Genomic DNA, 24,166 nt, shown 5'->3' with positions numbered 1-24,166 from the left:
AAAATATATGTGTCTCAATTTTTTCCAGTGTCGAATAGTCTTAGTTATTGGCCGTTGAAAAGCAGTGTACCGGTAGTGGCGTTTTGGCCGTTTAAGGGTTAAGACACTCATAAATATACCGAAGGCCAAGCCAAGCTGTAAACTGTTTCGAGAGTGATCGTGCTAACAAACATTTACAGGCTAACAGACAGACAGAATAATTTTAAAAATATATTTTTATGTATTAAGCGACAGTTCTGGAGTTTCAGGTTTTTTTATTTTAAAAATATGTAAAAGTAATTATTAGCTCATTTAAGAAAGAATCACAGTAATTTATACTAATAATCGGTATATTCTTTATATATTTAATATGTTGAAAGATATCAATACAAATATTAAAAAATATTATGCTTAGAATTATCTCAGGGCGTCTACTCAAATTCTGTAAAAAAAAGTCCCTGACAATTCTAGGATGTTTCCAGGTATCTATAGATTTTACCGAGGTATAATTTTCCTGAATAATGAGCCACTCAAGTATTCAATATCACATTCTTTAAAGCAATTCTGAAACATACATCCCTTAAAAAATATTACGAAATACTTTTAAAAAACTTCCGTTATCCATTTGTGAATGGTTAAATGGTACTTAACTAAGTTTATTAAAAGTGGTAAAAAAATAGGAATAAATAAAGCGTGGTACAAAAAAAGCTTTTTCTAAAATGTCTGCACTAAAAATTTTTCCTTTTGGTGTCAAAATGTCTCCTGAATATTGTCATTATTTATAAAAAAAATATTTTGGGATCTCTTAAGTCAATTTTTGCACAAAATTTATTTTTTAATTTCAAGTATTAATTTATAATTTTACTTCAGTATATATGCATTTTGTCCTTTTTCTATTCTGATGTAAAAAAAACCATTAACAGCGGAAACTAAAATAACATAAGCAATTTTTTGCAAATCATGGGCTTAAGAGATACCTAAATTTTTTTTAATTCTGCCAATATACAGTGGACATTTTACACGAAAAGGAACAATTTTTAGGCATCGAGTCATTTTAGATGAAAAAAATAAGGATATTTTCTACACCACTATAATATGAATGGAACAATTACGCGAGTTAATTATGAATAATCTTTTTCATAGTCCTTATAAATATATAAATGTGTAGGAACAATAAAATTTTTATATACAAAATCAAATAATGTTACTTAATTTATGAAAGTAACTTTATAAAAGGACAAGAAATTCCCTAATGGTACAAGCTTTTAGGAAAGTTATAATTACCACTAAAAAAAATCCAACTCTTAACAAAAAATGCCTTTAATATATAGAACTCTAACCTACTTGAGCCTGCGAGAAAAATGAGCTTCCTCATTTTTTGTTATAAATTTCTTTTTACTTTTTTTAATAGTTGCTTCAAATTCGGAGCATACTGACCATATTCATATCTTCAGTAAAATATACCAGGAAGTAATTCTGTTCGAACCTCCTGAAGAATGTGAAATTATATCAGACAACAATTTTGAACATTTCCCTTCAAAATTAAAATGAAAAGATAATGATTTATTATATAAAATAATTGAAATAAAATAATAAATATGGCAACGTGAACCTCTATATTCTGAATTTTCAACGTAATTTCAACTTTTCAATATTTTACTTACTCTTAGAGCAGATGTAAAACTATCATTTACTGAATTTTATCGTCCCAATAATCTATATCTGAAGCTTTGTTAACTTATACAATTTTTAGAACAAATTTTTAGAAGAACCATCTTTCAAATCACTTGGAATATCACAAATATCATTTAATTTTTAATTAAAATTTTTAATTTAAAGGATTTAAAAATCAAACAATATAAATTAATTAATGGTTTACAAAAATAAACTGTTTTTCGAGTTTTAAAAACTGTACAAAAATTATTTTGCAATATGATTCCAAATTGGTTTTAAATTACACAATTTACAGATTTTGACGTTAAAAATTCAACTTTTTCAATACGAAAGCCCCAATAATTTTAAGCAAATTGAAATGTGCTGAGTCAAATTTTATAAAATAATTTCAATATAAAAATAACTTAAAATTAACACATTCATTAATTAAACGATTTTATTTTATTTAAAATCTTTTTTTTTTAATATTGTTTCAGTCGATAATATTAAATTTTTGACCCATTCAGTTCGGAAATTTTTAATTAAAAAAATATCTGAATGAGCACTGATACATCAAATATTCAAAAGTAAACAATTTGAAACTGAATCGTTTGAAATAGAAAGCCTTGAATGGTAAAAATCTCAGAGTAAGACATTTAAACTTTTAACTTCACAATTGTTATTGCAAAGTTAAGTAGCAATTGAAAATTATTAATTTGAAAGGACCAAAATTGAGAAAAATTAATTTTGGTATTTAATTTGTTTGCAATTGCAAGAGGAACTTTTTTAGGTTCACATTTTTATTGTGTGGAAAAATGTGAAGTATTGTATTTTTAACATTTTTAACAACCTTAAAATGATAAACTTCTAATTTTTGTTAAATTGGCAGTGCATTTTATATTTGTAAAGTTTTTATTGAGTTGAAAGAGATACAATTTTCTTTTAATTGGAAGAGGCCATTTTTTATTTTTAAGATTGTTATTGTGTTTGAAGGAAGAATTTTTTATTTTCGTTTTTTTTTGTCTGAATTCAAAGAAGATAATTGAATAATATAGAAAATTCTAATTTTTGTTAAATTGGTAGTACATTATATAATTGTAAAGTTTTTATTGAGTTGAAAGTTATATAGGTTTTTCTTTAATTGGAAGGGGCGATTTTTTTATTTTTAAGATTTCTATTGTGTTTGAAGAAAGAATTGTTATTTTTCTTTTAATTAGAAGAAAATTAAAAATTATATATTGTTATTGAGTCGGAGGAGTGGAAGTGTTGATTTTCGATTTTTTCTGAATTTAAAAGAGGGATTTTTTTGTTATGGTTGTTATAGAACTGGAAGGAAGGAAATTCGTTTTTTAAAGTTTTTTTTTTAATAGGAAGATGCACTCATTTTTGAATATAGTTAGATGATATCTTTGCTGTTTTTTTTTAAGATATCGTCTTTTAATTGACCCAATTATCATAACAGTGAAGACGATTTTTTGATTGACATTAGGGTCGAAAGTATTTTTTTTGTGTTCTGCAATTAATTCAAAAGATATTAATTTATTTTCGATTAAAAATACAAATTAGATGTTTTATTCTTTATAACCAACTGACTAAATGGATTTATCAATAAGACTATGTGAATCAGTCTTAACTTATATATTTTAATTGATCGAAATTCATTGCACACTGTAATTATAGGTGTTAATTTAGAGAATTTAAAACGGTAGCGCGGATTCATATTTTTTAACCAGAGAGCTTTGTACAATTCAATTTATCAAAGTCTGAAGGTTTAGGCTTTGCAGTTTAATTGCACTTAATTGAAAAGTGTTATAAGCTTCTATTTTATATGTGTCATTATTGAGAGTTTAAATAAAAAATTCCCAAATTAAAATTAGTTTAAACTTTAATTTAAATTTCACTAGTTACGAACATTTTTGTACTACAAACGCACGCATGATTGAAAAGATTTGACGGGGAATCCCAAGTCATGAGCCCAGTACAGTCGGTCAGATGGTGTGATCGTCGCCAGTGGCGTAGCTAGGGGGAGGCGAAGGGGGCCGCTGCCCCAGGCGCAAACGCTTGGGGCGGCACAACTATCTTTAAGAGCATGTGACACAGCTAAGTACCTATATTACCGACCACAGTTTTTCAGTTCACTTAATGTTTTTTTGTACCTAAGAACTTTTTTTTGTAAATAAAATATCGAGCTGAAACTTTGGGAAATGTATTAGAGTAGAATAAAGGACGTTTAGGTACTGCATTTTTGTAGGAACTTCACTGAAAATGATTTCATCTTTATTCTGAACTTCATTTTTTGAACGTTCGAACTTTTTTTATACATAAAATATCGGTCTCAAACTTTGAGAAATGCTAGAGCCCAAAGAAAACTACGTTAAAGTACAAAGCTTAATAATAAAATATGTAAAAAAAATTTCAACCATCAATTCCATCGGCATCAGCCGGTAACGTTGTAATCGAAAATACGAACCCTCTAGAGCCTCGTCTAGTGGCCGCCAGGTTTCGTATTTTCGTGTACAACGTTACCGGCTGATGCCGTTGGAATTGATTGTTAAAATATATTTTTTTACATCTTTTATTATTAAGCTTTGTACTTGAACATAGTTTTCTTTGGGCTCTAGCATTTCTCAAAGTTTGAGACCGATATTTTATGTATAAAAAAAGTTCGAACGTTCAAAAAATGTTGAGGTTCAGAAAAAAGATGAAATAATTTTCAGTGAAGTTCCTACCAAAATGCAGTACCTAAACGTACTTTATTATACTCTAATACATTTCCCAAAATTTCAGCTCGAATTTCATTTACAAAAAAGTTCTTAGGTTCAAAAAAATATTCAGTGAACTGAAAAACTGTGGTCGGTAATATAGGTATTTAGCTGTATCACATGCCCTTAAATTTAATGCAGATTTGAGAACTATGGGCGGCAAATTATTTTTGGCCCCGGGCGGAAAATTTTGTAGCTACGCCACTGATCGTCGCGAGTTCGACTATAGACGGAATAGCTCGGTAACCTTCGGGCCTTTTTAGTATAGTCTTTTAGAATTCTCGCAAATCTCTGTTGCAGATATCACTAGTGGTACTCATTTCAATACACATTCTTATTTAAGAATACTAAAATTTCTTACATTTCTTACAACTTATGTTACTTAAAATTCTGACTTTTGACAGAAGTTTTATAAAACGTTTTATTGACCATTATCACTTTTTCACACTCACCATTTTCATACAGTAAATAAGACTTTTTCTAAACATGAATACTAATTTTTGCTCGCTCAAGTTTATAATAATACATAAAGAAATATCATCATCTCTTATCATAGTAGGAATCTTTATAGCAGTGCCCCGATTATCCCTAAATTCTTACATTTTATTTTAATTATACATATAGAATGAATCAAATATTCATATCAAAAGTCTCTCCGTGTATAAATGTATGAAAAGTAATATTTTTCAAGTGTAAACTGCATTTGCGCAATTATATTTGATCCTTTTAGCGATAGACCTTACAGTTTCCTGAAATAAGATCAACTATCCAAAATTTGAGATTATAGTGCCCAATTCTGGTCAAATCGATCTAGTACTCCAACCTCAAAGTTTGGATATTTCATTTTATTTCGTGAAACTGAAAGGTCGTCAATCGAAAAAAGAATGGAACATGACTGAAAAAAATACATTCTGCACGTAAAAGTATTACTATTCGTACATTTATTACTGGTTTTAACGTGTAGAATATGTTCTCCAAAAATTCGTATGCATTCCCATGTAAATATATACCAACTATGCTAACCATTCTGAAATGTCCACCTATACTTTCATGACCATGACGTCATGCTAAAATAGAAAATTTTTAGTTTGTCAATTGTCAGCAGTAAACGAAGAGAAGTATTTTTCTATCTACTTACAATCAGTTGACACTGCGACTGGGGACTTCACAATAATATTTGATTTTAATAGAATGATGCTGTTACATCTGGTTTCATCTGGTTTTTATTACACCATTGCGTACAACTTATTCTGTCATAAGCTATAAATTAATTTGTGTAATTCCTTTAAAAAATATATTTTTTTATTTATCTCCTCATTATAAACAGAATTTGTTCTTGAATTTTTTCGAAACCCCCTTAGTAACCTCTTATAAAATATTTTTTAACCATCATGATCGGTAAACCGTTTACGAGAAAATTCGATTTTTTATTTTTAAAAATTGGTTTATAACTTTTATAAACAATTTTTTCTTGTGGTTGATACTTGGGCTCAATTTATCTTTCAGGGGTAGTCACTTGCCCCCGCAATATGGATCATATCCGAGCGGCGGCTCTCAGACCATGCTTATCCTGCTACGGGCTTTCAATTATAAGTCTTGAAAATCGAAGTATTCTAAAAAACATTTGGAAGAAAAATTAATTTTAAATGAGAAACGTTAAAAATGAAAAAATGTCTACTACGAAACGTTGAGAATTAAACGAATCCGAACTTTATTTAAAACTGAAAAAAATGTAAGTACCAAGAATTGGGATATTAAAATTTTTTTATAATCAAATCCTTTAATTTAATGATCAGTTCTTTAATTAATACATTTTTCTCGAAATTTAATAATTTCAAGTTTAATTGGAAAATTAAAACTTATAAAAAAGAAAAAATGAAAATAAAAGTATAAATTTAATGTTAAAACTTATAAAACAGAAAAATTGATAATTGAACGTTCGAAATGAAAATTCTAAACTCTAAAATTACAATTCAATTTTTATCCATTTTGAATTTACACAACACAATTCTTAACTTTTTAATTTTAAATAGTTTTATTTTTAAAACTTCATTCATAAATTTTCATTCACGAAATCTTCCCATCAAATCTTTTTAAAACTTAAATCATTCATTTTTTTAAATTTTCAACTAAAAATCGAATAATTTTAAGATATTGTATGGAAATTAAAAATAAGAATACAAAACAAAATAGCTATGATTATAATTTTTGAAAATCCTCAATTTTAAGCCTATGTTTTTTGCTTCTTGACAGAAATGTCTGAATTTTTTAAAATTTAAGTTTGTAATTTTCAATATTTTGTACATTTTCTATTTTCTTTAAATCCATTTTTAATACATGGTTCTAAAATCTTGTCATTTGTAAAGCTTGAATTTGAGAAATTATTGTTTTCAATTTATTCTGAAAGCATGTTTCCAAAATCGTTTAAAATTGAAACCAAACAATTTAAAATGCTTAAATCTTAAAACTAATTAATCTAAAACTGACTGAAATTAAATCTAAACAATTTAGAATATTCAAATGAAAAATTATTAAATTTAAAACTGACTATTAAAGCTTTCAATATAAAAATTGTTCAATTTGCAAAACTTATCAGTAAAAGTGTCCTGACAACATTTTTGATATTTGAATTCGAAACTACAGCATTGTGAAATTTAAAATTGGAACCCACCGAAAATTAAGAAAATTCAAAACAAATTTACTCGAATTAAAAAAATTCAGTTTCAAGGCCTCAAAAATTAAACTGTTTAAGAAATGGGGCTTCAAAATTATAATTTTAAATTTAAATTACAGAAATTTTAAAGATTATAAATATATTATCAATTAGTATAGTATCATGTAGTATCAAGTCACATTCAAAGTGAATTAATAGATTTTTGCACTAAAAAATTTAATTTCTGTCAAAAAAAAATCACTGTCTTCATATTTTAAATATTGTGTTCCCGAGGAGTTATTCGCTTCTGAAATCATTTAAATTCTGCGATCCCTAAATCTTTTAAAATCGTAATGATTGATTTAATTAAAACGATTTTGTCGATCTAATCGTAAGGGGTCTGAAATCTTAAAATTCCAGATATCTTACGGTGGACCTGATGGATTTCATAAGATATCTTAAAGATCTTTTCAATGTTCGCAAAGCTTTTTGAAGAAACTTAAAAAATAAATGAATTCGAACCTGAAACGTTAAAAATTTAACAACTCTAAACTTCGTGTAAATTGAAGGTATTGGTGAATGAGGATCTTGAAACTAAGTTTTTATAAATAATTAATTTCCAAATTGTCCATCACGATTTTTAAAACTCAACCATTATAATTTAAAGTGAAAAATTAATGAATTGAAAATTAAGGACAAGGAAAACTTCGCATGTTGAAGAATATGTTATAAGATATCAAACTGACATCCTGAAGCTTCAATGTGGACAAAGTGGATGAATGAATTCGAAGATTATTATTATTATTATTATTATTATTATTATTATTATCAACCATGATTCTTCATTTAAATCCTCGTGCATGAATAAAAACAAAAAACGGTAAAAATTTATAATTGAATACTTACAAACAAGAGTCAACCAGCTGATTGTTTGACATACCAGCTGATCTTCGACTTTCGTTCTCAGCTATCTGGCAACTTCACCTACAACAAAAAAAGATGAATATTAATTAAAATTCCTTTGAGCTGAATAAAGCTGAGTAATGAAGTTACGACCTATTAATTTTATACAAAGGTACTTCAATAAAGCTGGATCGTAAAATTAAGTATCTCCGCATTGAAGACAATTTTTACGACAGTCGTAATTTTTTCGAGGAGGAAGTGAACCATCTGACCTGTGCATGTATGGATCAATCCTTCAATTGATCAGACGTCTAACTAAATTGAAGCTCCATTAGGTCGCAAATAACCCTACGGCGAACGAGTCAATTCAAACTCGTTGCATTATCTACTTTATTCTCGAATTGAGTTTGTCGGAACCTACCGCAAGACGCGATCGAAGATCGTAATCGTCAGCGAATTAACGCTCTGCCTCACGGAGTGCCTAATATCCGCGGACGACGACGTTCAAATCGATTCGCAGACTAGACGGTTAATGCGACATTTTAATGGACGCCATGATAGATTTTCTTGGGTGCCAATTGCCATACATGACGCGAAAACTTATACAATTATTCAATATTCACCGTAACAAGTATCGACAAAGCAAATTTCACCCGCGTTCTAGTTCAGGCTGTTCAGCGCTTCTTCGAAACAAAATTCAAGCTATTTTCCAGGTCTCCTTTTTTACCCCAAATAATGAAATAACCGTTTGTTTTATTGGTCAACATCATCTAAAGAAGGCAGAAGCACCAATAAACAAATTCTCCGTTTTTTTTAAACATACGTTATCTTTGTGAAATCATTTTGAATATTTTAACATTTTAAAGTCATTGAAATCCTTCAAATCTTTGTGAAATCTTTGGAAATCCTTATGAATTCTTTTAAATGTTTGCTAAATATTTCTGAAATCTTCTTTATTTGTTTGAAATCATTGAAATATTTTTAAAATTGGTGAAAATCTTTTTTAATCTTCTACAAAATTTTAAAGTCGTTTCAAAACTTTGAAATTCTAGTATTGTTTTGAAATCTTTGTAAAATATTTTGTATATTCCAGAAATGTTTTGGAATCTTTAGAAATTATTGTAAAATCTTTGAAATCTTTGTGAAATTTTTGGAAATCTTTGTGAAATTTTTAAAAATATTTCTTTACTTTTTGTGGGTGAAATCTTTTGTCTTCGTTTGAAATCTTCTCAAATTTGTTGAGACTTTCTCAAACCGTTTAAAATATTGGAAATCTCGTGTAATCTACCCTTTTGAAATCTTCTTATATCCTTAAGAATTCTTTGAAACATTTGTGTAATCTTTTGTATTCGTTTGATATTACTGGAATATTTTAAGTCTTTGGGAAAACTTCCGAATTTTTCTACAAAGTTTTGAAATTATTCCAAATTTTTATGAATTCTTTGAAATATTTTGTACTGATTTAAAATCATAAACATATTTGAAATCTTTGTGAAAGGTTTCGAAATCATCTAAAAAATTGGAAACTTTCAAACTTTAAAAATCTTCAGTATTAAAATTAAATATTAAAATTTTAATGAAAAATACAAATTTTAATGCAAAATTTCCTACATAAAAAAAATCTTATGAATCCTTTTGCAATATTTTGCATTCGTTTGAAATCATTGAAATCGTTTAAAATCTTTGACATTTTTTAAATCTGGTATACTGCAACCATTCATAAATGTTTGAAATTCTTATATTCTTTTGAACATTTTCTGAAATTGTTATGAAATCTTAGAAATATTTTTGATATCTATTAAATATTTGTGAAATCTTTTTCATTCATTTGAAATTTACGCCTTTTTTTAATCTTGAAAATCCAGTAAATATTAAAAATGTCAATTGTAATTCTGAAAGTGAATTATCATTAAAAATTTGAAAAAAAATCTTAATAGTTTGTTACCTGAACATCACAAAAAAATGTATACTTTAACATTTTAATTAGTACTTTCTATAATAAGTGCCTCGAAATCTCGTCATTTATTCTGTAATAAACAAAATATAAATTATATATTGATACCCCCAATCCCCGTTTTCTGTGCTCGGAAAATACCCCAAACAAATGCAAAATAACAGTTTTCTATCAAATTCATGCTGAAGACGGTATTTTAAAAAATGTTCTCAACATGAATTATTATTAATCGGTAAATGACGAGTTTCCAAGTATTTGTTAATAACTTTAAATAAATTCAAGGGATAAACTCGAGGACAAATTATACAAAGTTGATAAATGTCAAGAGTAATTAAAGTAAGTAATTAAGTCAAGGTAATTATTAAAAGAATGTTTAATTCTTTAATCAATTTTTGCTTTTTAAAATCGTAAAAAATTATTCTTTTCTGGAATTAACAATATAAGTAAAGAATAAGAATAAGACAGTAATATATTATTAAAGGATATTTGGCAATTTTTTAAACAATTTTAACTTTTCTAAAGAATTTTTATTTGTTTTTCCAACTCCCCCTCCCTTGTAAAACTACAAAGATGATTACTTTCTGGAATTAATGACACAATTAACGAATTTAAAGAAAAATACAATAAAACAATTCAACTGAAATTGAAAAGAAGTTGAAGAATTTATAAAAGATTTACAAAAATCGAAAAAATGCCATTGATTAAAATAAAATTTGAGTGAACTTAGAGGAATTTAAGGGAAACAGAAAGAATTCGATGACATTCTTTTTTTTTAATCATGCTAAATTTACAAAGCAATTCACACAAATGATTGGCAAAAATTCAAAAACAGGGGAAAATTGATTGAATTGAAGAAGTTTTAAATAAGTTTAGAAAAATTAAAAGCATATTTTCAAAATAAAAAAATGATTTTCTCTTGTTTACAATATAAATAAAAATAAATCAGATTAAAAACTGATTTTTCTTGTTTTTATTACACTAAAATCCAATGTGTTCCGAATTCACTAACGTGTTAATTCCATAATGAATGAAACGATCTAGTATTCATGAGTATTTCCGATCGAGAGCACCTTTTGTTCGAAGAAAGGGCTAGAAAAATCGTTGAATAATAAACCGGAAGATGACTGAATTGTGTTATTTATCCGGTCGAAAATGACAATGCAAACGTTCCTCGCACGACTCGCTTATTTGAGCAACGCGGAAATACTATTCTTTCTCGTCGCCGTACCTCCTAGTCTATTATTTTTTACATCTTTATAACCAGGTTGTGAATTATAGTTAATTCTACAAATTACACGAATTTAAAATCTCAGTATGTTTAAAAAAAATTCTGCTGCATTCACGCAATCATTCCTTTAGTATCTTGTTCAAAAACTTGAAATAATTAATATTTTTAACGCAAATTTGAAACAAAAATGTACAGTTTCAATTGACTGGACTAAAGTGAGATAAAACTCTTTAAATTATTTTAGGAACTTTGCAATACTTGTTACAAAGAACTTTTATCATAGAAAAAAAAATTAAAATCCAATAATAACTTCTAGAACAAATTTTGCCAGTTCAAAAAGATTTTTCAGGAAAATAAGGGTGTAATAGGGGATCACATTTTTCAAAATAAAATTATAGTAGGTAGGAAATGATGAATCTTCAAATTTTTAACAAAGTACAAGGATTTTCAACCAATCAGTTTCATTTTCAACCAAAAAGATGAATTTCCAACCAAAAATTTAAAATTTAAATTTTCTGTTTTTAAGATTAATTTTCAACCAAAAAGGATGAATTTTGAACAAAATAGTACATTTTTTAACCCAAGAGATGAAATTTTAAACGGAATGATGAATTTTCAGCCAATAAAATGAATTTTAGACAAGTTCACCTTTTAATTAAGTATTGTTGAATTTTCAACAACGAAAAATATTCATTTTCAAAGAAAGAGATAAACTTTTAAATGAAATTATAAAACTGAAATTAATAAGATGAATTTTTAACCAAATAGTCAGGTTTTTAACCAAGTACAATTAAAATTTCAAACAAAAAAATTTATTTAAAAAATATAGAAACACAGAAATTTCAATTTAAAAATAATAAATTTGCAACAAAAAAATGGAATACCTAAATTTAAAATTAAAACTATTACTTTTCATCCAATCCAAAACAGATTTCTACCAAAATAGTGAAATTTGAAACCAAAAAATATGAATTCTCAATAAATAAAAAAATGCAATAGTTAATATGTCTATCCAACAAAATTTTCATTTTAAATAAAAAACAGTTGAAGTCATAATATTTTCTTTAACAAAATACTTCAGCATTCAATAAAAAAAATAGGAGTTTGTATCAAAATTGATGAATCTTCAAAAACAAATATAAATTTTCTATCATAAGAGATGAATTTTCAACACAAGAGTTACGTTTTCAAGTTGAAAAGTTTATTGTTTTAGAAAAAAGTTGAATTCTAAACCGGAAAAAAATGAATTTTCAATAAAAAAATTAACCAAATAATTAAAATTTCAAACGAAAGAGATGATTTTTTTAACAAAATAACAGACGAATTTTCAACGAAATACATGGATTTTCGAACAAATATGTAGTTAAATTTCCAATCAAATCAGATAGATTTCTAATTAAAAATGGAATACTTAAATTTTAACTGAAGAAGACTAATTTTCAACCAAAAATAACGACTTTTGAAAAAAAAAAATTCAACAGTTTCAAGCTAATGGTGGAATTTTTAACTAAAATCGATCAAATTCAACCAAAAACTATTAGATTTTCAACCAAATAGTTAAATTTTTAATCCAAAAGGACGAATTATTCTATAAAGAAAACTGAGTACAAAAAACAAGTTGAATTTTCTACCAAAAAATGGATTTTCAATTCAAAAGGACGAATTTTCTATCCAAAAAGACGAATGTTCAACCAAATATGCAGTTGAATTTCTGATCAAAAAATATAAACTTTTAACATAATAATTCATTTTTTTACAAAAAATATCAAAAACAAAAAATTGAAGAATTAACTTTCAATTAAAAAAGTTAGATTTTGTAAAAGGTTCTATGAATTCAGTTTGCGTTTAATCGAGAAAAAAGGGGGAAGGGGCGTTTTTTTTAAACAAAGGAAAAAGAGAAATTCTTTAAAAACGGAAAAATAGGGGATAGAGTGTGAAGCTTGAAATATATCAGTTAAGTGAATGATTGTGTTCTCTTAGTTCGGCATGAAATTCACCATTAACAAAATATTGGAAAATTGATAATGATAAATAATTGTATGAACACTTAAACTCAAAAACTAAATTCTTTCAGAAATGATTGTCCTCGTAGCTATAGGGATCCGCTGCGCTGCGATACGCTATCTATTTTTTCAATGCGGCCAAAATATGAATTAAGCATTTTGCGAAATGCTTAATTGAGATAAAAAATAACCTTGAAGCTGTTTACGTGGATTCGGTACTCATAATTGCGCAATATTATTCTATGACGTCATCAAGAATGTTCTAGAAGCTTATCACGGACACAAACCACTAAAGCTATAGAATATTTTCGATGTGGGTAAGGTAGAAATCTATATCTAGAACGCAGTTTATTCATCTACTCCCAAGACGTCAGATCCCAATATTCTGCTTGAATATTGAACAAGCCAGGATGTAAACTGTAAAGCCATACTTCAACTTCCTGAAATGTCCTTCCACAATAGTTTCAGAGACTATTGTGAGCAAAGTTAACTTCGTTAATTAACTTTCCTTCAGAATCGAAGTTAAAGGGATTATTCGTGTTTGATTACGCAGTCACGCAGTGTAGGTCTATCTTTTACGTTTCATTATGCTGATAGTAGGAAATCATTACTTAGTGAAAAACAATTTCCCAGATTGCAACTAAATGCAAAGAAAGTTTCATCATAAAGGAAGAAAAACATCAAATCATGGGTGCCGGATAAACAAAATCCAATTCTTTTTTGAGAAAAAAAAATCTTTTTTTTTTAACTACTCTCCACTTTTTGTTGCATTATTTACGTAATTGTTAGTGGATAAAAAAATCTAAAAGTTAATTGAAACTTCTACTTCAGAAAACAATAGCTATACATTTTCAGTCCATTTAATTAGGAAACAACTTTGAGTTAAAAATAGTTTTCAATTTAGACTTCACAATCAAATTTAAAACGCTTTAAACACTGAGATTTCCAGTCGAAATAAATTGAATTTCAATAAAATACTCGAATTTTCAGTTAAACAAATAAAACAAAAAATTGTTAACAAAATAGATAAATTTTCAAGCGAAGAGATAGATCTTGAACCATAAAAATGAATTTTTAACTAATGAGTTGAATCTTCATCCAAAACAAGTTAATATTTAAATAATAATAGCATAATTTTCAATAATCCAAACACTTAAAATTTCATTTCAAACAAAAAAGATGACTTTAACGAAATAGATGAGTTTTCTATAAATTCATTAAATTTTCAACCAAACAGTTCATTTTTTATAGAAATTGTTGAATTTTCAACCAAATGATATAATTTTCAACAAAAAAAAAGAATAAGCTTCAACCAAAAACAGCTGAATTTGAAAATTTTTGAATTTACAATTATAAAAATATAATTGTTTAAGCCAAAAAGACGAATATTCAACAAAATAATTAAATTTTCAACTAAATATTTGAGATATTAATCAAATATACTTGAATTTTCAAGCAAATAACCAGAATTATTTTTTAAATCCTTTTTCTATTTTAGTTCGTAGGTACTTGAGCGAAAAAACGAGACAAATGGAAAGTTTCTTTAAAACACGAAAAAGAGAATTTTTTTCAAAAAGGGTAAAAAGTGTGAAGTCTGAATTTCAAATGAGAAATAACAATTTCAAAGATAAAAATATGTGAATAGATGTAGAATTTCAGATGGTAGCCACTCTGCGATAGTGACTGTCATAAGGTAGGAGATCTGGTATTTTATGTCATTCGTGATATCAGTGTCGCCACATCGACGAACTAACGGTAACAACCAGGCTTTGGAGTTCTCAACAGAGCAACTCCAAAGCATATTTCCATCAAAAAAGGAAAACTTCTGCCTGACGAACAAGGTTTCTTTCCGGTGAGTTTTCTTCCATTGTGTCACGATCGCCCTACCAGAACGAATTTCTGATGAAAGTCAACATTTACTTTCTTTTGAATAACAAATAATTCTCTCAATCTGGATTACGATTTTGAATTCTCCAGCTTTATGAAATCCAATTTTTACAACTTCCAACTCCGCCCCTAGAGAGTGACAACAAGGCCTACAAAAAAGACGAAAATGTATACTACTAAAATTTTAATCCTGCATTGACCACCAACGCAACGTTAAATATTTCAACCTCATTTCCTCAAATAAAATAGAAATTTTTTCTTTTTTGTTGCTTTACAGTTGACAACTCGATGATAAAAAATAAGAGTAAAAATAAAGTTTATAGATTTTGGAAAATAATGTTAAAAAGAAAAATCTAAAAACAATCTTCTAAAGTTTTAAAATGAATATTTTGGCATGATTATTTGGAAAAATAATGAATATTTTTTAACAACCGACAGACGATTTTCTTTGGCTTTAAATGCTAATGAAAACTCTGATTGTTACAAAATTATAAAATTTTGTGCGTAGGGTCCTTTTTTAGACCGAGTGCCGAAAATTCTTTAAATATTTTTGTTTGGAAAAAATGGTGAAAAATTTTTGTTAATGCTGTCCAAATTTATCTTTTTTTTTTAAATGCGCGACATAAAAAAGAACTATTAACCAAAAACGCCATAAGGTGAATCAGCTGAATATAGAAGAGTTCAAGATGAATTCAACAAAAAATACAAATTCCATTGAATTGATTGGATTTAAAAAAATTTAATTGAATTTTAAAAATTCAACAGAATTCCGAAAATTTCAAAAGAATTCAGGGTGAATTCTCAATTAATTCAAATAAATTATACAAAATATTTGAAGATGTCTTTAAATCTTTGAAATCCTCGGAAGTCTTATAAAATCCCTTGGAATGTTTTGCTTAAAACTTTAAAGGTTCTATAAAAATTTTCCATATCTTCCGAAATTATATACAATTGTTTAAAACCGCAAGAAAATGTTTTCAAATAACTTAAAATCATTCAAAATCTTAGAAAACCCTGGACATTTTCCACATCACTTAAAAATTCCTTGGAATCTTTTTAAATACTCAAAAATATTTAAACCCCTTTGTAATCCGTTTGAATGGTTAAAGCAAATTTTAAATTACTTGCATTTTTTTAATTCCCTTAGATATTCCAAATCCTTTAAAATTGTTTCAAATTTTTTTAAACTGTTGAAAATTATTAAAATACATTATTTTTAGTTAAATGAAAGTTCATTCTTTTCAGTTGAAAAGTCTACTTATAAATTTTTGGTTGAAAATGCATTGTTTTTGGTGAAAAATTGTATTATTTTGTTGAAAATTAAAAAATGTTGTTAAATGTCATATTCCTTCGCTATAAATGCAACTGTTTTGTTGAAAATTCGTATTTTTGGCTCACAAATTTCATAATTGGATTGAAGTTTTTTTCATTCTTAAAAAGCAAAAATTTTTTTCATGAAAATTTAACTATTATGTTGAATATTCATATTTTTCTGCAAAAATTTCTTGGTTAAAAATGCATCTATCTGGCCAATAATTAACATGTTTCGATTGAAAATAAAATTTCTTTATTGCAAATTCATAATTTCAACCCGAAAATTCAACAATTTAATAGAGATTTTGTTGAAAATTTTTGTATTTTGTTGAAAACTCACCTTTGTTGGTTACATCCAATTTTTGTTTAATATTAAGTACAATCTTTTTTTGATAAAAAATCAGTAACTCGGCTGGAAGGTGAAATACTTTCTTAAAAGTTTGTGTTTTTGGTTGAAAATTCATCATTTTTTAAACTAAAAATGTAACTATTTTATTTCAAAATTGAACTGATTCGTAGCAAATAAAAATTGTTGTCGTTAATGTAGTTATATTTTAGACCTCATAAATAGACCTCATGATTGTCGTTAATTTATATTCTCGGGTTCAAAATGTCGACTTTTTTATATCAAATTTGTCCTTTTGGTATAAAATTCAACTATTTGGTACAAATCTAAACTGCTTTGTAGAAAATACAATTTTTAATTGAAAAATAATTCTTCTCAATTCAAAATTATCTACTCCATTTTTGGTTAAAATTAATCTTCTTGGTTGGAAATTCAACTATTTGGTTAAAAAAAGTAGGGAATTTTATAAAAATTCTTCTTTTCTGCTAGAAAATTAATCTGAAATGTTTTAAATTCAACTATTTGGTTAAAAATGTATGTATTTTGTACAGAATTCATTTTTTGGGGTACTAAATTAATCTTCTTGGTTCAAAATTCATTTATTTGATTTTAAATATAACTATTTTGTTGAAAGCTCATGTTTTTGGTTTGAAAATTCATCATTTTTGATGAAATTTTTCTTCTTTATTAACTGAAAAATCTTTGTTGTAATGTCATCATTTTGAGTTGAAAATAGTTTCTTTGTCATTTATTTCTTGAAATAGAAGCAGAATAGTGAGATCGTTTTTAAAAAGTGTTCAAAGAGTATCTGTGATAAGTCCGAGTTCTCAAAATAATGACATCTTTAAATATAAAATTAAAAACAAATTTGAGGAGAGTTAAAAATAAAAGATCACGGTGGTGCCAATTAGTAAATGATTAAGGTGAGAAGTGATTACAAACGAGGACTCGAACTTTGGGTCGTAAAACTATTGATTATGTATGAAAACGAGGAGTTGTAACCGCGGACCCAATTTTCTTTCCGGTTCGTTTGAAAAGCGGCCACCTGCTGGATGCAGTAGCCCAATATCGTATGTTTACGTGCACACTAACGCAAATGTGGTTACTAGGGCAAGAGCGAACCAACCAACATGTGTTGTAATTTTCCCTTTTCTTCCTTCCTTTGACATACCCTCCAAAATATTTACATAAAAAGCTACTACCGCAACAAGTGGACAATGAATTTCAATTTTTATTGGACAGTTCCACTATGTTTTTTCAGCTTATATATTCAAACTTTTACAGACATTATAAAGTTTTTGAATACAAAATGAAACAGAGCTAGCCTTGTAGTGTTGTTAATATAAGCTATTTTGAAAATTTCCTAAATAATTTTTCATTTTCCCTGACCATTAATATTTAAAGAACGAAATTCTAAGCGTGTAAAATCTTTAATAAGGAATCTTTTATACATGAAAAAAAATTAATTTTTAGGGCTGATTAAGAATTGAACTTTGGAGAACCGCAAGAATGTACTAACGATATCTGATTATTTAATTTGTAAACAAATCTTTAAACCATAAGCTCAAAGAAAGTCAACGTATTTAACAGTATTAGTCAAGATTAATCTGAGGGCTTCTACAATCTAATTTACTTGAAAAAAATGAAATTTCATATTTAAACACAAAAAGTGAGAATGTAAAAGAATTTATGATAAAACAATACGAATTCTTAATGAATTCCCAATAAATAAAAATGAATTGCCAGAATTTTTTTTTAATCTCTTCAAAAATTTGAAATCCTACAAAATCCCTTAATTCTGATAAGTAAATATTCTTTGGAATCTAATAAAATATGATAAAATTCTGTGAAAATCTGATATTTCTGAAATAATTTGTTAAAATACCTTGAGAGATTCTAAAATACCTTCAATTTATTCAAATAATATAAAATGCCTAGAAATGACTTAAAAACATTTAAAATTATAGTTTACAGTAAAATTGTTATACAAAATTCTAGAAATTTGTTTACGACTTCTTGACGATTTCTTGGAATCTTTGAAAATTCCCTAAAATGTTTCGATTTTTTTGAAATCCCTTTAAAGTTTGCAAAGCTCTTGAAAATTCCTTAGCATTTTTTAAAATTCTTTAAAATCTTAAAAAAGAATAGTATACTTTAGACCTCATAGAGAGACCTCATTATTGTCGTTAATTCTAATTCTCGAGTTCAAAATGTCGACTTTTTTTATATCAAATTTGTCCTTTTGGCATAAAATTCAACTATTTGGTACAAATCTAAACTGTTTTGTAGAAATTACAATTTTTAATTGTAAATTAATTCTTCTCAATTAAAAATTATCTACTCCATTTTTGGTTAAAATGGTATGTAATTTGTTTTAAAAATTCGTCTTTTTTGTATAAAATTAATCTTCTTTGTTGGAAATTCAACTATTTGGTTTAAATAAGTAGGTAATTTGAAGAAAACTCTTCTTTTCTGCTCAAAATTAAATTTAAAGTTCCAAAGCTCTTGAAAATTCCTTAGCATTTTTTAAAATTCTTTAAAATCTTAAAAATGCTATGAATCCTTTGAAATTATGGAAATCAATTGAAAAATCTTTGAAATATTTTAAAAGGCCCTTCAATATTTCAAAATCTTTTGAAAACCTTTGTAACTTTTTAAAACTTAAAAAAAGGCCTTGGAATTAATAAGAAACGAAACTATTTCAAATCGTTTGAAATTCATTTAAATTGTCAAAATATATTGCAACTTCCTTGAAATATTAAAAAAATTTTCAACTCCTTTGAAAACAATTAAAGTTAAATTCAAAAGTATTTTAAAATGTTTAAAATACGAAAAATTCCAATGATTTTAATAAAATTGATGTGAATTTAGAGGACTTTAAGGGACATGGGAAGAATTCGATGAAAGTCATAATAATTCAAGGTGAATAAAGAAAAGTGTATAAAAAAAAGCGAATTCCAAAGAATATAAAAGAATGAAAGATGTAATAATAAGGTTAGGCGAGATTGTTTAAAATGCCTTTAATCCATGAAATCTTAGATACTCTTATAAAATCACTTGGAATCATTTAAAATAGGTTAAAACGTTATGGGTCCTCTAAAATCATCCTATAGCTTCCGAAATGCTGTAGAATATTAATTACAACTGCACGAAACAAAATCTGTAATCCCTTATAATCATTAACATGCTTGGAAATCCCTTGAAATCTATTTAAAATGCCTTCGCATTTTTTAATACCTTAAAATCTTTCAAATTCTATGAAAAACCTTCAAACTATTGAAATCTATTAAAAATTTATTAGAATCTTTTAAAATACTCTGAAAAATAACGAAAGAATTCAAGAAAATTTACAAATATGTATAGACCTTAATTAAATCGTAGTTAACCCGTAGATTAATTTATCGCAAGGAAAATTACTAAAGTGATGTGTTCATTTTCAAAAGAGATAACAGTGACTTTAACAGTTAAATTAATTAAAACAATTGAAGAATTTGAAATTAGAAGTATTTAAACATTTTTAAAGGTTAAGAATATTTTTTAATTTAATGTCCAAAATTGCAAAATTTTTAACGGAAATTTACAAATTGAATATACAGAAAATTTTTAATTTTTGATTTTGAAGCAGTCAATATATGAATTTGTTATTAAAAGTGTGCAAAATTATGATTTTTTAATCTCATTGACATTAATTTAATAATATTGAATGTTACACGTTAAAAATTAAACATTTAAAAATTTGCAATCCTAAAAGATTAAAACTTTCACCGTTAAACAATTTTATTTTGCAAATACTCGAATTTGAATAATTTGAAGAATTAAAATATTCTAGATTGTCAAAATGTTTACTGCTTACATCGAATTGTTAAAAAATAAACCATTTTAATGAAAAGCATTGAAAAGCGATAGTCTTTTTTAATATGAGCTAGCAATTAACTTCTTTAACAATTAACTTCTTTAACAAGTAACACCAAAAATCTAACAATAAAATTTTTTAATACCGCTTTTGTAATCTAACAATGTTCCTACAGAATTTTGAGAAAAGTTAGAGAAAGTAATTCATATTTCTGCTTCAGTTATTCTAACAAGAGTTTTGCAAATTTAGTAGATTTCTTCCTCTAGGTCAAAATTTATTATCAAATCTTGAACTTTTTAAAAATTCCACAAGTGAATCTCTTGTTGAATGAAAATTCAGATCAAGAAACTAAGACCTGATTTAAATATAGATTGGAAGATAAATATATGTATACGTATAAATTAACCGGCCCCTCAAAAACCAACATAAATGAAAAAAGGGGTCAAATTCATGCAGTTTCTAAAGTTTTGATAAATCCTGCAGATGGCAGACATTCAGATTATTAATAACTCGATCTTACAGCATGAATATAGGGACGTTATACACCTATTCATTATTGTGTGCCTAAAGTGATTCAGTCCAGCTATTTAAAGAAGTGATAATGGAATGCAAATTCGCTCGGTCACGTAATTATCGCGATATCCGTTGAATACGTTATCAAGCTTGTGCAAATTGTAATCTGTGATACCTACAGGGTAGATAAGAATAAATATTTTCAGATAAAATGCTTTATTTATAATTTATAAACATTCACCCAATTGTGTTCGCAAGGATGAAACTCTGCAGGTCACAGGCAATTTGCAGAAAAACTGCAATATGGTTGATTCTGAACCATCCTTTCATTGCACTTCAATGAAAAAATATTGTACATACGTCTTATAATCCAAGTAGATATACAAAAGTAGTATAGTGAATTTTCATTAAAATAATTTAATTTTCAAACAAAATTATCTTCTACCAAAAGAAATTAATTTTTTAAATAAATAATAATCGGATTTTCATTCAAAAAGGTGAATTTTCAACAAAGAAATTAATACATTTTCAACCAAATAGTTAATTTTCGTTTAAAAATAAATTTCACCTGAAAAATAAACAACCTTTCAACAAAATAGTTCCAGTTTCAACCAAAGAGATTAATTTACAGTTAAAAAGTTCAATCTTCAAAGAAACAAATGACGAAGTAGTTCGACTTTCAAACAAGTTTTTGAATTTTCAAACAAAAGAAATTAATTCTCTATGGAAAATGTAATGGCTCATATTAAAAGCGAAATGGATTTTAATTTTCTATCATGAGGCTGTTGGTTTCAACCGATAAACATGATTTGTCAACGAATAATGTAATATAATTGAACCAAAAACTATTTATAATCTCAAGTCAAAAACAATTTAATTCTACCACAAAAGACGAATTTTCAACCAAATATTTGAATTTTCATACAAAATTAGAAAAGTTCTATTTTCAAACAAATATAACGAATTGTCTACAAAAAAAATTGAATTTTTAACCCAAAAATATGTATTTTCAACCAAATAGCTGAATTTTCTATCAAATTTGTGAATTTTTAAGCAAAAATAATAAATTTTCTAACAGTTAAACCTTCAATCAAAATAGATAAATTTCAAACAAAAGTATAATTTTTGATAAAAATTCTCGACTAAATAACATAAATTATTATTAAACAGTCGAATTTTCAAGCTACGAATACGAATATTGAACGAAACAGTTGAATTTTTAATGAAAAAATTGATTAAAATAGTTGATTTTTAGATTCTCGCCAGAGAAGGTATTAGACTTGTGAAAAATTTGACCCCCCCCCCCATCCCGTTATTGTCAAATGTCCACGACTTGAGACCCCCTGAATCCAAAAATTAGGTTTTTACGAATGTGTCTGTATGTCTGTCTGTCTGTGAACACGATGACTTTTGAAGAAATTAATCTATTAGGTTGCCCTTTGGTACACTCGTTTAGTGTCCTAAACTAAAGGTCAAGTTCGTTAGCCAGCCATTTTGGAAGAAAATTCCAAAAATGGGCACATTTTGAATATTTTTAGGACCACTTTTTCAAAAATTCAAAAATTCTCTATACGGTTATTCATAGAATTCAAACAATTTAACAATTTATCCTCATGACTTTTTTTGAAAAATCAAAAATTACTAGAATTATAGAATTTTTAAAATCCAGAAAAACAAACTAAAATGAACAATTTAAGCCAAACAACGCATGATACGAAAAAAAGTCTGAAGAAGAAAAACGTTGCTTTTTGAAATCCCTATAAGATTATGATAACAACTTTTTCAATTTGGTCAAAAAGTTGAAAATTCAAAATTTCAATGTACAAAAAATTTTTGAAACCACATTTTTTTCAGATGTATAAATTCTATGCACAGTTGTTCATAGTACTTCAAAACTTAAACAATTTATCCTTCTGACTTTTTTTTATAAAAAGAAAATTATCAGAGTTAGAGCATTTTCAAAATCCAAAAAAACAATCTAAAATGAACATTTTAAGCCAAACAACGCATGTTATGAAAAAATCACGAGAAGAAAGACTTTGCTTTTCGAAAGCTCTACAAGATTATCATAACAACTTTTTTAATTTGGTCGAAAAGTTGAAAATTCCAAATTTGATAGTACCAAAAATGTTTGAAACCACATTTTTTCAAGATTTAAACATTCTATGTTCGGTTGTTCATAGTACTCAGAAACTCAAACAATTTATCCCTGTGACTTTTTTCTATAAAAATAAAATTATCAGAGTTACAGCATTTTCAAAATCCAAAAAAACAAACTAAAATGAAAATTTTAAACCAAAAAACGCATGATATGAAAAAAAGTCAAGAGAAGAAAAACTTTACTTTTTGAAAGCCCTACAGGACTATGATAACAACTTGTGTAATTTAGTCCTGAAGTTGAACACTCCAAATTTGATCGTACCAAAAATAATGAAAAAGCTCAAATTGCGCGTCCTGGAAAGAACTACAAATTAAGAATGAATCACTTTACGATATAAGCTACGAGAAAAAATGAGACAAAACTTGTTCATCCAAAAAAGAGCTATAATTTTTGATAGGACAGTTAGTTTTTGTTTTACTCGTAAAAAATAACATTCTAAATAAAAATATTAAATTTATTTGAAAAAACGACACAAGGTATGAACTTAAATTATCAGACAAAAGTTGTTCGCCTAAAAAGATCTATAAATTCATTATTAATTATTTTTCGATAGGACGAGTAGATTTTCTTTTAATCGTAAAATATACGGTTAAAAAAAAATTAACTTTTTGGAAAAAGCAGAGAAAAGACGAAAGAGGACATAGGCTCATATATAGGACCCCATACAGGTTCCTGCATTAGACCCTATGCAAATGCGCAGTATTTTTTATTTAATCGTCAAAAAAAACATTGAAAATAAAAAAATTATAAAAACAAGGAAAGAAGAATTAGTATGATTAAATTTTTATGCATATTATGAATTGTAATGATATACATTTATTAAAATGATACATGTTTCAGAGCAGCTTAGAATACAATTTAACCCTTAAACGGCCAAAACGCCACTACCGGGACACTGCTTTTCAACGGCCAATAACTAAGACTATTCGACACTAGAAAAAATTGAGACACATATAT

General features: G+C 26.7%; 1 protein-coding gene across 7 annotated transcripts in view; it reads right to left on the bottom strand.

The window, feature by feature from the left end:
• Nucleotides 1–24,166, bottom strand: part of LOC117174290 (catenin delta-2) — a 122,607-nt gene that overhangs the window by 83,876 nt on the left and 14,565 nt on the right. For all 7 annotated transcript variants that reach the window (XM_033363251.1, XM_033363250.1, XM_033363247.1 and 4 more), the window contains exon 2: nucleotides 7,954–8,031. In XM_033363251.1, the coding sequence (XP_033219142.1) occupies nucleotides 7,954–7,985 (32 nt within the window). In that variant the 5' untranslated portion in view covers nucleotides 7,986–8,031. The remainder of the gene's footprint in view (nucleotides 1–7,953; nucleotides 8,032–24,166) is intronic.

The sequence above is a fragment of the Belonocnema kinseyi genome, chromosome 6 (genome assembly GCF_010883055.1).
Source record: "Belonocnema kinseyi isolate 2016_QV_RU_SX_M_011 chromosome 6, B_treatae_v1, whole genome shotgun sequence".
In the NCBI taxonomy this organism is placed as follows: Eukaryota; Metazoa; Arthropoda; class Insecta; order Hymenoptera; family Cynipidae; genus Belonocnema; species Belonocnema kinseyi.
Note: the sequence above shows the minus strand (reverse complement) of the source record. Positions and strands in the feature narration are given on the sequence as shown.